At 41.2% G+C, this 13,679-nt stretch overlaps 1 protein-coding gene across 1 annotated transcript in view; it reads left to right on the plus strand.

Moving 5' to 3' along the window:
* The first annotated feature begins 4,627 nt into the window (after window positions 1-4,627).
* The window catches only part of mdfic (MyoD family inhibitor domain containing), a 32,053-nt gene continuing 23,001 nt past the window's right edge, over window positions 4,628-13,679 (plus strand). The window contains exons 1-3 of the mRNA XM_076296614.1: window positions 4,628-4,864; window positions 5,176-5,344; window positions 7,141-7,281. Of these exons, the coding sequence (XP_076152729.1) occupies window positions 5,248-5,344; window positions 7,141-7,281 (238 nt within the window). The 5' untranslated portion in view covers window positions 4,628-4,864; window positions 5,176-5,247. The remainder of the gene's footprint in view (window positions 4,865-5,175; window positions 5,345-7,140; window positions 7,282-13,679) is intronic.

Consider the following 13,679-nt stretch of genomic DNA (forward strand, 5'->3'; position numbering starts at 1 on the left):
ATAAGTGTCAGAAAGAGAGAGGGAAAGATAGAGAAATGGTAAATGTATGAGAGAGAGAGAGAGAGAGAGAGAGAGAGAGAGTGAAAGGCAAAGTACAGAAGAAAGTGTGGGGCAACACATTGGGGCCAGCTTCATGGAAGTTGCTATCTCTCCAGAGACAGGGTATTTTCTCCACCGCCTCCTACTGCCTTCCGTTGAGAAAGGTTCCGACCTCGGCATGGTGGCAAGGACGGCAGCAAGCAGTCGCCCCACGTTACAGAAACTGATTGGTTAATGTGACATGTATTTGTAGTTTTAGAGAAATGTCAATGAGGTTAAATTGGCTCAGGTCCTTATTTTCACTTTGATCTCACATAACATGCCCACATGTGCACAAACACAGGCATACACGTGTATACACACAGAGAAAAACACACAGGCACACATACACACATTTCTCAACCTGTTAGCCATTTTGGTCTTTGCTCATAATATGTTTAACCACTGCACATGTAGATTCCGTGGCTTCTCTGATGCCAACCTACCTTTCCAACTCTCTCTCTCTCTTCAAGTCTTTAGGTGTGCCATTAGTTGTCATTCAACCCTTGCACTCAGCAGTCTAAAGGCCTCCCTGCTTTTCCATTTTGACAGAGACATATTTATGAACCAGTGGCCGGCCCACGTTAACATTTGCAACTGATTACAGGCATACTTGAAGTCATACCAGACGCTGGTCCAGATGTACACACACACACACGTCTCCCTCGGCTGCTTCATCACACAGCTGTACCACACACACGCACACACATGCACACACACCATGCTCTCTCCTGTGGGCTAGAGGACATTTGTTATTGTTTTAATCATCAATCAATTTACTTGAATTACATAGTGCCTGATCACAAGGATGGCTGTCCTAATGAGTTTATTTGCAAATGCCATGTGCTTTTCAGACATATAAGATTCCTCTGTCTGGTCAGGATACAGATAGGACATTCTCTTCCTTTCTTTCTGACGCTCTCTCTCTTTCTTTCTTCCCCTCCTTCCTTCCTTTATTTCTATATCTCATCCCTTCCTTTCTCTTGCTTTTTCTTCCATTCTCGCAACACCTCAACACTTTTTCTTTCTTTTTTTCCCCTTTTTTGGTTTTCTTCCCTCTTTTCTGCCTTTATTTCCCGTTTTTCATTCTTTCCTCCTGTCTGTCATTCTCTCTTTCTTTCCTCCTGACTTTCTTTCTTTCCTTCCGCCTCTCTTTCTTTGGCTTTCACTTTCTGTCTCAGTAGGTTTGTGCTGATGGAGTGACCTGTAAAAAAGGCAGAATATGCTGATCACAGTCGCTGATCAAAACACGAGTGAAAATACCCATAATGCCATTTATCATACAGGTCATCAGGGGTCATTGTCTTCATGCTTGACTGGGGATTGGAAGGGTTCAGTTTTATTCTCCTTTTTTTTCTCCTACTTTTTTTTTTGGCGGGGCCTTCAAAAGGCAGACTTATTAAGTTCTTCTCACTCTGCCGAGTCTCCAGCACAAAAAGCCTTTGAAGATTTGATCAGTTACGGGTGTGCATTGTGGCACTGAACCGACGAGGGTTCAAAGTCACACTTACCTTTCCTGGCGACCATTAGAGCTGATAGGGGCCTCCAGAGCAGAACCTGTAAGTTAGCCAGTTTCATTCCAATCACAGAACCGAAGAATAAGCTCATTAGTGCTAATTATAGGGTTCCTATTCGTCCGCTTCCAACATCTCATTTTTATAGGTATATTTTTTTTTACGTTTTTCTTTAATATTCATAATAAAGTACAAGCACCACAGATGGATGGAGGCAGGTTTAGATAGTGACTAGCAGGGCATGCTGTCTCGTCTCTCGGCTGCCATGGCTACAGTGCTTGGAAACCAGGGCTATGTAGCGCTTCATGAACTCGAATGTTTACCAAAATCACGCTCGGCCGGTTTTGTGTTCCTGTCAGTGCCGTAGTCACGGAGACAGGTAATTCTGATGCACGCATGTACTGTGAAACATGGTGTGTGTGTATGTGTGTGTGTGTGAGAGAGAGAGAGAGAGAGAGAGAGAGAGAGAGGGAAAGATAGAGTGTGTCTGTTTTTGTGTGTAGGTTTGTGTGTGTGTGTATGTGTGCATGTCAGAACTCCCATAGCGAGACAGAGATAGAGTGAGAGAGGATTACTGAACTGTTTTTTTTCTCTCTATCCTGTTGGCAGCACTTCAGCAATCAGGCCCAGTGCCAGACAAACAGTGCCAGTCAATAGAGACGTCCTGCATGCGCGTGTGAGATGCACGTGTGTGTGTGTGTGTGTGAAGCTGATGCCACGCTGACACTGCGCTGACACGGTGTGACAGTCTGACAACACCCCCCCACCACCAACCTCAACACACACACACACACACACACATAAACACACATGAACACATCCTGCTTGAGTCTTCATTCAAGCTCATAGCCTCATGACTTCACTTCACACCAGGGAGAATGTTTGTCAGCAGCACTGTCACTGTGGAGTACACAGAAAGCCATTTACTGGAACCCTCCGCTGGGACAGCCGCACTGTGAACCATGAACTAAACACCACACTCAGGAAGAAGGGCTTCTTTTGATTGCCACATTGCTAGAAAGCGAGTAAAGCTGAAGGCTTCACTGTTCTCTGTTGATAAAGTGTGTCTTTTGTGTGCGTGTGTGTGTGTGTGTGTGTGCGTGTGTGTGTGTGCGTTCATCACATAAGGATTAGTGCCTTATTACAGTTCATAAGCCTGTATGTGTAGCGGTTTATGCTCCTTTTTTCATCCCAAGAACAATTGTCCCATCAATAATATTGAATGAGTGCCAAAAAAGCCCCTATCGCCCCAGTATAGGAGGGCTAATGATGACTCATAAAAGTGGTTGTGGTTGTTAACCACAAGTGAAATAGCAAGTGGCACCCGGAAGGCGTCTGTAAGACCGGTAATCATTCCTGTAAATAACAGGCAAGGTTGGTTTCACTGGAAATCTTCTGAGAATTAGTATCAGACTTACCATACATTCAAGGACGTAAAGCTACTATTTACTGAAGGCAGACAGGAAAAATCATTGACTTTTCTGTCGTTTATTTGCAGATATACAGAAACACTCAACAGACAGACATATAGCCAAGATGGCCACTCTGGCATCGAACAGCGGGCAAGGGTGACACCAACTGAACACACACTTAAGGCATAAGTCCTACATACTTAACATTAAAGTCAACAACGACTTAACACAGTTATAAAAAAAATAACATTACAGTATGTGCGTGCTCGCACAGCATTCAGGCCATCTTATGTCATTCAGTGAACAGTCGAACATGACTCGGTTGGCACATTACAGTATAGGTTCTCTTTGTGCACTTCATGGGGCCCTTCTCTTTTTGGGCAGTTGTTTTCAACAGCAAAAATATGTTTATCTGATACGGACAGGCAAGGACGTGTCTAGCTATTTGTTGTTGTTATTTTTTTTTCTTCTTCATATAGCTTTCAGGTTTCAGACCATTACGAGAAACTGAAGTTATTGGCCAACTCAATCTCCAGAATGAATTCAATTCTGTTATGCTACAATTGAGACTTCCATTTATTAAGTTGTCTTTTCCATATTTAAAATATTGAAAACTGTCCACCTAAATAGGTAGGCCTATAGGCCTACATTGTGTGGACTAAAACCCTAATGGTTGTATGTTGTATGAGAAACTTTTCTTATATAAGGGTATCCTCTGGCAGGGAATTTTAGCTTTGTTGGGGGAGTCAGGGAGCATCGCTATACGAGTAATTACCGTCCAAGGAGCACTGAGGCCTCATGTGATTACGGATGAGAGAGGTAATAGATTCAACACTTATAAACGGGGAATGCAGTGTTACTCCACAGCACCCGGCGTATCTGCAAGATGGATTATGTGGGGTTTGTGGAGTTCAGCATTGACACAGATTCATCGTAAATCATTATGCCAGAGACCTGCAGTGATTTCTGCATTAGGAGCAGAAAATGGAGTTCACCCAGTCAATGAGGAGGGCATAACTCACATCAGTCATCTGCTTTCATGTTCCGCAGGACTTTATCTCCGGTATTGTTGCCATAAGGTTGTGGGGTGACATAAGGGGGTTGTGTGTGTGTGTGTGTGTGTGAGAGAGAGAGAGAGAGAGAGAGAGAGAGAGAGAGAGAGAGTGTGTGAGAGAGAGTTTAATCCAATTCCATACATCCATAATCTTAATGTATAAACTATCACCACACATCTTAAATTAAAATTGCATTAGTCATATCATAGGCCTATGATATTTGTATGATATGTATGCTATGATAGGCCTATATAGTAAAACATTTCTGATGCTTACAACCTGTCAATAATAGCATACACTAACTGTTCAAGCTTAGCCTAACTTTTTAATTTATTCCAGTTGCCGATAGAGAGCTCACCATCTAGCGGTCTTCACATTTTGCGTAAACATGTTTTAAATCATTTTAAATAGGACTTCCAACGTGGACCTGGCTTGATTTGACAACAGTCTCAACAGTCCACTTTCCCAGCTGAAGAACTCACAAGCACCACGCGGGTGCAGCTGGCAGTGTGTGAGGGTGCGAGTCGCGCGCGGAATCCGGATGTGATGAAAAATGTTTCAGTCGAACTTTCTTCAGCGAAGTAGCAAAACCAGCGTGAGCGGTGGAACATAGTCGCCGTGATTATTTTAAGCACTTCTTGAGAAAGCACAACTTGTGGAATTTAGGATTTATTGTCATTAACTTTTTGTTTCTCAAAATCTTGGCAACATAACTCAAGACACTCGTGAAGGGAACGGAGTGTTTCAGTTTGAAGAGGATGGGAATAACTCGAGCCTGAAGCAAGGGAGTTGACATGTTTGAAAGGTAGCCTACTTATCAACGCCGTGTTTGTGTTTACAAAATCTGTTGCATTTTCGATTAAAAGTAACAATATGATTTAATTGATAGACCTCAATACAAGCATTTACTGCGAAGTATGCTGAATTAACGTTAACATTTCAAATGTCGGGAGCGGGGAACAAAAACTTTCCACAACTTTTTAACGACATTTTGCAAGTTGACGTCACTTTTCTTCTCAGTTAAGAACAGCAAGGCGCGCTTATCAACATAGCTTACCCTAGTATTCCCGCTATGTCAGTAGCTGAGACTTATTGAAGTATTATTTTCATGAACAGGGTTGACGGGTGATAACTACAAAGGGGAGAAAATTTCGGGTGTGTACAGTGTCTGGACAAGGAGGCTGTCTCATGTCCGCGGAGACAGTGTTACCTCCGGAAGGGCCTGTAGGGCCAGAGACTGACCCGCAACAGGAGACGAGTCGTCTTCTACCCAGCTCCACTCAAGGTAACTCTTCCAGATTGCATTGTGACTTTTTAAAAAAAAAAATATATAAAGCATCTTATGTTAATGGAAAACTCGTTGACATATGGTTAAATTACACCTTGTGTTCTAAGATATGTGCATATAAATGTGTCATTACCTCAAGATAAAAGACAATATTTTTCATGCTTCTGCTTAAATGTGCTATAAATTATAATCTGGCAGAACCTATTTTTCTTCAAATTATATTTGTAGAAATACCAGACATCAGTATAGGCCTACAAGCCTATGCCAAGCTTACAAAGGACAGAACGTGTGTCTGTGTGTATGTGTGTAGGGGGGTTGGTGGTTATTAGCAACACCCAATACCAATTATAGTTTTAATTAACTTTCTAGTTGTCCATAAGATTATCACATGTAAAATAAGCCTTGCCCCATTTATTTTTTATTTTTAAAAAGAAGCCACTGAACCGTCAACCATTCTATTTATACCGAGCATCATTACAGCACTGTCAAAAAATAGCAAAGTAGGACAAAGTAAGCAATCACAGACACTGGTGGCAAATGGATTTTCTCTGGACCTTCAAAGTGTTATGGCTGGATTTCCCTCTCAGAGGAATGTGTTATGTTCCGGGAATAGATCTAATTTATTTCAAACTGTAATCACTAAATACCTTGATGCATCACGCCAGCCTTAGCTTAGCTTAGTAAGAGTGCATCGATTCAGGAGAGGTGCCGCAGGCATGGAAAAAATAAATAAATAAAGGCTCTCTATGCATTAGACCAATGGCTGAGATGAGGCCGTATCTATCTCTGTATCTAAAACAACTGTACCATATCCATCATGTCCCCTCATCAGGCCGCTGAGAAGATGTGGGGTGAGAGTCAGGGAGTTGAAACAAATATAGTCTTTGTTCAGGTAAAAAGGAAAGAGAGAAAGAAAAAGAAAAGGGGGGAGATGTGATTGCAGTGGCTCTGCAGAGACATTCTTCATTCGTTTCTTGAGCCAAAACAGCTGAGCCACCTCAGGTGTTGTGCAATTTCACTGATATTAATAGAAGAAGCGAGTACATGCATTATTTATTTATTTATTTTTATTTTTTCATTTCTTTTTTGGGGTTTCTTGAAAATGATGCCACCAATTCCCCAATCCCAGTTGTACTTTTAAAGAGAGATCACTGAATTCAGTTGGAAGCAAACAGGCTCGTTACACTGTGACTGAAAGAATAATCATTCAACACATGAATGTACTTGAAATTGCCTCAGACTCATCAATTATACAATGACAATTTTTGGCTAAATCTTGCAAGACTTAAAGGTTTGTTTAGGCCTCTTGCATAGTTATCAGACACATTTGCCCAACTAGCCCCCAACCCCCCCCACACACACACACACACACTCCCTCATCCCCCTCCCTAGTTAGATGAATGCTGTCTTTATTGCTGTGAAAAGCTTGGCAGGTAGTTGTGCGCAGGGAAGCCGAGGAGAGAAGAAAATGAGATCCAGAGCTCTGGCCTGCACATTACCTGGTCCGCCCACGCTGTTGTGTAACCTATGTGCCAAAAAGGAATATGTTTTATCTGGCTAAGGGCATAGCTGAAACCCCCACTCAATATTAAGCCAAGATCATTTTTGCTCTGACCTTTTTTTTTCTTCTCAATATACGTCAGCACACTTCACTTCTTGAAGCGCTTGAGGCGTGTCCAAATAGATTGAGGTAGCAATTGAGCGCTGATGTTCAGATACACAAACAATCGTTTCCATGTTGTGGTTTTTCATGTGGATTGCGAATGAGGTCATCCTCTCTGTTTCGCTTCCAGGCGGTGCATGCAACAATGACAGTTGTGAATCACCAGACGCCACATCGACAACCAAAACTCGGTCTCCGGGGGAACCACAGTCCAGCGCAACGCTGGAGCATGTGACAGGAGGAGGCCACACCCATGAGAACCTTGTCAGAAGTAAGTCGAATGACTAGTTGCTACTTAGTTACTCACCCCTTCTTGTTCAGTGTCATACTTGCTCAGTGCCTCAGCGTCTCATGTGCTTGGTAGCTATTGGGTTATACAGCAGTAGGAGCCATCAACTTAGACAGATGTTTCCAAAACCAATATAAGAGAGACCATTTTACATGTTTACTTGTAGTTATTCAATGGGGAATGCATCTTAAGGTGATGTATGTTTAAATGTTAGTTGTTAGGCAACTGCAGACCACTTTAGATGTGTTTGCCTTAGTGATACACAGTCTTCAACCTCTTCCTCTTCTAAGTTCCTCTATTCTACCATACTGCTACAGAAGTGAATACTGGTTTGTAGATTTCTGGTGAAGTCAATGATAAATTGGGTTTGTTTGGCCTACATCAAACTACAGACTGGTTCCCATTTAGTTTTTATGAGAGCTGGGTCTCATGCCCAGTGTGTTTCCGAAAACGTGTGGAAAAATACAACATTCTGTGATCAGGACAGATGCGAAATCTGTGATGAAATCAAGAAAAACTGTCAGGATTCCTTTATTTCCCCTGCAATGGAAGAAATTCAAAATGTATTTCATTTCCTTGCGTCTACAAATGAAAAATCACAAACTGCAATATGCCCTTTTTTAGGAAGTTGTTAATAAGATAAAATGTCAAGGTGTATCCCCTTTGGACTGTCACTGACAAAATATGTTGAACCTTTGAAAGTTTTTCACTTTTGGTGAAGGTTTATTCCTTATTTCCTTCATCATGTACTGTGGAAAAATCATTACAAGCTTTACAAGCACCCTTCATCTCAAAGTCAGTGCAGTGTTTCAAATGTTTACACTACACAAATACCCACTTATATAAATCAAGCTACCGTACTCTGGATCACTTGCATGGCAGGTGTGTCATATAGCTTTAGCCATTTAGCCTTTGGTGGTGTGTGTATGTCTCTGTGTGTGTGTGTGTCTGTGTGTCTGTGTGTTTGTGTGTGTGTGTGTGTGTGTGTGTGTGTGTCTGTGTGTGTGTGTGTGTGTGTGTGTGTGTGTGTGTGTGTGTGTTTTCTGGGGGGCTGTGTTATTAGATAATAATGGCAGTGTGCAGTGGTGACTGGGCCAAGCTCTCGGAGGACTGAGTGAGTAAGGAAAGCCCTTTGTGGTTTGGCTTGGAGTGTCCTGGCTAAGGCCTGCACACCAGAGATTTGTTGGGACCAAAAAGACAAATCCAGCATACCTGATGGTGTAGTGGAAACCACAGGCCTCAGGCCTTTGGGTTGCTGGATGACTGGCTGCATTTGTTGGCTAGGTGAGCTAACTGACCTGAGGTGGGTCTTAAAAGAGAAATGATTGTTTTGGGGTGGTTCTGTTAAAAATATTTCCACACCACGGATGGAAGGGCTGTTCCCAGTGAAGGGTTTCTATAAAATGTGTCACCAAAAGAACATCCAGGGTTCAAAATAGAACATTTGTGGAGACAACAGCCTATCTGTTTGGAGCAGATTTTGACATTTTACATTCAGATGTATGCACTTTTTTATCGTGTAGTGATGGCTTTCCCACTACATTGGAAAGCCAAAGTCAGAGTATTCCAACATCACTGGCTCATTCATGATATGTTTGTTCAGTGTCATTGAGAATTGGCTTTGACTTTGACAGATTATTGTACTTACCAGTGAGTTATATGAGATATCTGATATCTGCTCTGGTGCATCACTCAATCAATAGCCCATAATGTTTTAGTGATATTATGTGCTATCAGTCTGACATGAGAAGGTGGCATAATCAAATAATTTTTGGGATGGTCTGCCATCAAAAGTGTTTTGCTTGTCAATACAACAATTTTGGAAAAAAGCACTTTAAAGAGCGAAAGTTTAGATTAGATTAGATTCAACTTTATTGTCATTTTGCAGAGTATGGTACAGAGCCAATAAAATGCAGTTGACATCAAACCAGAAGTGCAAAGAAACATTAAGCAAATTTCAAACTGACCCCAAGATCAGCTGTAGCCATAGTAACGTAGGAAACGGGGTTGTGCTGGAGAAGGCCCATGAAGGGCCAAGTGTGTTGTTATTGATAGATTATAGAGTGCTTCATAGTATATCCATGATATATATATATATATCAGTGGCGGCCGGTGGTTAAAAAAATAACGGAGGAAGAAATGTCCGCTTGATTGGTGTTAGTGGCAAATGTAAGTTTGTGATGGTGTTGGTGGCATATGTGAACAAGTATGTAGGCCACCTACCCAGACACATTTATAGCAGCAGAATGTACTATTTAGCATTTTAACTGGCAATGTTGTGCAATAAATGCTGTTCTGACATTCTTAGGGGGGGGAGGGGGGGGGGGTCTGACCTAAGGAGCTAGGCTAGCATGCAGTAGCCAGAAAAGTTGTGGGTTCAGTTCTTGGCTTCCACCATTGTGCATTTCCTCCAGGAACAATACACGTTGTAATATAATTTAAATATACAAGTCACTTTGGATAATAGTGCTAAATTAATAAATGTATATGTAAATAAATGTAAATTTAGGTCTGGGAAGTCAGGGAAGATATGTAGGTCTAGTTATGAAACACTGTTTTCCTGATGTGCAAAATTATGAAAAGTCTGGAGGTTTTGCTCAATGTAATACATTTGCAAAAAAGTCTATAATACTAAAAATAGACACTTGTTATATAAAACCATGTAACTATTGACCATTAAAAATAGACCTTAAAAGTGGTTATTTGTAACATGCTAATGTTTTTAAAGCCAAATTGCTATTATTTAAAGACAGGTTGTAATAGCTAAGTGGGAATTTATACTCGAAAGGCAAATGTTATTGAAGACGTCATTAAAGGAATGCATTATGGTCTGAAACATTCATTAACAATGTAACCATCCAAAGATACAGTTAGAACGGTGAAAACAAGAGCATATTAACAACAAGAACATCATTTAACAATTGTTTAGTTGAGGCATAACTTGGATGATTATAACAACGCATAACTATCCGAAAATGTTTTTATTTTTATCACCAAATCCCTGAACTGTCCACGTTTGTGACAGACCTGTGCTAACGTTACCAGTTAGTCAGGAGTAGGCTATTTGTCATACTAGCCTATGTAGCATTCAGTAGCCTACTACACTAGCCTTACCATCCTTCATTTTTGGATCTGGTCTTCCTGCTTTGATCCTAACTTTTGCACTGTATTTGAATGTATAAAAGATGGACTTTGTCCTCTGATTCCATTGTACTGTTTATTTCAGGAGCAAAAAAACAAGCTTTCCGTTCAACACAAGACTCTTCGTTGTATGACTGCAGATTGCTTGCAGAGCAGCTAGCTGCTCATTAGTTCACCGTTGCCGCAAAAAACAGCACCCCCTATCGCAATTGAAAGTTACTGTACGGAGGAGCTACCTCCCTTGGCCATTGAAAACGACGTGATTCACGAGCCGCTGGGGTCCGAGGCGTTTATAATGGACTTAAATGAGGGGCTTGAGGAGGAAGCTCCTCCATACAGTAATTTTCAATTGCGATAGGGGGTGCTGTTGGCATTTTGACCTAGGGGAACGATTTTGTTCATTTAAAATGTTCAAATAGTAATATATTAACAGTAATTTATCAGAATAGTAATTCACTTAATATATTATTTTTTTTTCTCTGAAATTTTAGGGAGGGTGTTCCTCCCTTTCCTCAATGAAGGAGCCTCCTCTGATATATATATATATATATATATATATATATATACAAGACAGACTTTTGCATATATTGTGTGTGATATGATATACCCATTCCACCCTTCAGTAGTCCTATATCTGACACTGCTATATTAAGTATAGCACTACCTTATCTGCGGAATGCATTGTGACTCCATGCTAGTAGTCTCTTATTCATTGTCATAATCTCAAATCATGCTAGTTAGTTGCTTCTTCGTCATGTTCAGGTTAGCATGACTTAATATAGTACTTCATAACTCATCAGTCTCATTTAGAAAAAGCCCCTATCATTTGTAAAAATTGAAACAAGGAACTAGCTGATTTTATATTTCTATCAATGTTAGAATAGCAGTAGTTCCGCAGTAGGCCTACAGCATGTTTGCCTGGGCCAGATCAAGACAGTGTGTGTGCATGATCTACTGAGGTGCTACATTAGTGTTGTTTTGGGCCAGGAAAAAGCCCTGGAGGTATAAAACTCGCTGTGGAATGGAATAATGCTTCCATGCTGTTTTTGGATCTCCCTCTTTCTCTCTTTTTTCTCTCACACTCTTTCTCTCTTACTCTTTTCTTTTTCAGCTGGGAGAGAAAGGCAGAAACTGTGTTGTTTGGCCTTGTGAAGATGTGGTTCTGATTGGAAAACTCTCACCATTTGTTGTTTTTTTTTCCATCCTTCTTTCTAATTAAAGAGGAAAAATGAACACCACACCCTTATCACATAGTTCCATTGTGAGAGGCCATGTTCTCTCTCTTCCGTGCTCTCTCTTTCTCTGTATGTTTCCTATCTCTCTCTCTCTCTCTCTCTCTCTCTCGCTCTCTCTCTTTTCCCACCCATCTCACCCACTGCTCTGTTTCTCTTTCAGAAGCGCTTGCAGTAATATCCACCCAGTCCTCATGCTTGTGAAGAATCTTATTCTTAGTTCTGCCAGGGTTATGTATAACCTCTGCAGTCGCTGGCAGCGCTGTGTGATCACCCCCTAAGACCTCTTTATCCCCACAGCTACAGCCACACATACAATTCATTTAAACAGGTCAAACGCTCCGCGTTACGGCGGACCATTCAATCCCATTGGCTTCGCTATTGTTTGGAGCGCAGCTTGCTGACCTTCACAAAGGCCTGATCACAGTGATTTGGTCGGAAGAAGAGAGAGCACAGCAAGTTTCATGTATCTGCTCTGCTCTCTCTCTCTCTCTCTTTATTTTCCCCCTCTCTGGGGCTCTGTGGCATCTAGCAATGCTAATAGCAACTGATTGCTTCCATCCATGCAGTTGTTGGTGGATTGTTTTTTTTTTTTTGCCTCTGACACAACAGTTCTTTTGTTTCTAGGTTGTCAAGTTTTCCAGCTCTCACTCTTTTCCTCTGTGTTCCTTTTTTCTCTCTTGCTCTCTTTCTCATCTTTCATGGTGATGACGTGGTTGTTGGTTGCTTGTTTACCCATGGAGCCAAAGCAAAAAAAAAATAAAAAATGCTCCATGCCCATGCTTCTTCTGGTTTTAGAAACATTAGCCTCACGGGAGACATTCTCTTTTTTTGTGAAAAGCAGGTGCAGTGCATCACGTCTTTCATTCCCTGTCTTTCTCTCTGTCTGCCTGTCTCTCGTCATCTCTCTCGTGTCATCCGACTTGTGAAGTTTGGGACCAGACAGTTTCATTTTATATCACGATCGATCCTTTTTCTCAAGTAGATATTGAAGGCTGAAAGTGACTGACTGCCCGTGTGTCTCTTCAGAAAGTAGACGTCACCCTGTTTTAGGGTTACTGTGACTAATGTTTGAAACTCAAGAAATCTACAATTATGGGGCCTCTCAATGTCTGTCATGTCTGTCAGGCTGTTAAACGATACAGAGATCGCCTGGCAAACTGATGATGATGATGGAGATAGCTTTCTCTTTCTCTCTCTCTCTCTCTTTCCTGGCAGTTCTGTTGCAAAGATGGAGAGATTTGGATGCTGCAGTGGAGGGAATCCCACTCACTGAGGTGAAAAAAATAAAACCCCACAAGTCAGATAATAACCCGATGTCTTTGCTGTGAAACAGAAAATCAATAGGAACCCCCTTTTGTCTGTCAACTTCATTGACTTTATCACAGTTAGTCAAGTCAAGTCAAGTCAAGTTTATTTATATAGCGCATTTCATACAGAGAGGTCATTCAATGTGCTTTACATAAACAAAAGCAAACAGTAATAGCTAATAAAAGCATAGAAGGGCAATAATCAAAGAATAGTTTACAAAAACACACAAAGTAATAGTACATCTATTAAGGGCAATAGTTTTTAAAAGTAATAATTAAAAGACATAAAAACAACATAGAAGAATGATTACTCAGTGATAGTGATACTAGTGAAACAGGTAGGCCTAATAGTCAATAAGGACTAGCAGACTCTATCCTCTTCGCCAGACGGACCTGCAGAGCAAATCTCAATTTGCCAAATTTTCATATGGGTATTCCCAGGCTAAGTGACCTGCGTTCGTACTTCCTACAGGGAAATTTTGGTCGTACAGGGAAATTTCAGTTCATAGAACTGTTTACTTGTTGTGAGTATATCTCTGCAGGTCACCAGAACTGCGTGAGGTCTGTTACAGGTTGAAGTGCAAGTTTAAGTGTCCTTTTTTAGTTGAATAAACCTTAAAATTCCCCCGATATATTGGAGGCAGTCATTTCTAGAGTGAGTGCTCGAAAGGGCGTAGAGAGAGAGAAAGAGATTGAG

This window comes from Alosa pseudoharengus, unplaced genomic scaffold (genome assembly GCF_046254945.1).
Source record: "Alosa pseudoharengus isolate Yale_2024_CS ecotype anadromous, Long Island Sound unplaced genomic scaffold, YU_APseudo_1.1 YU_APseudo_1.1_scf_20, whole genome shotgun sequence".
NCBI lineage: Eukaryota > Metazoa > Chordata > Actinopteri > Clupeiformes > Clupeidae > Alosa > Alosa pseudoharengus.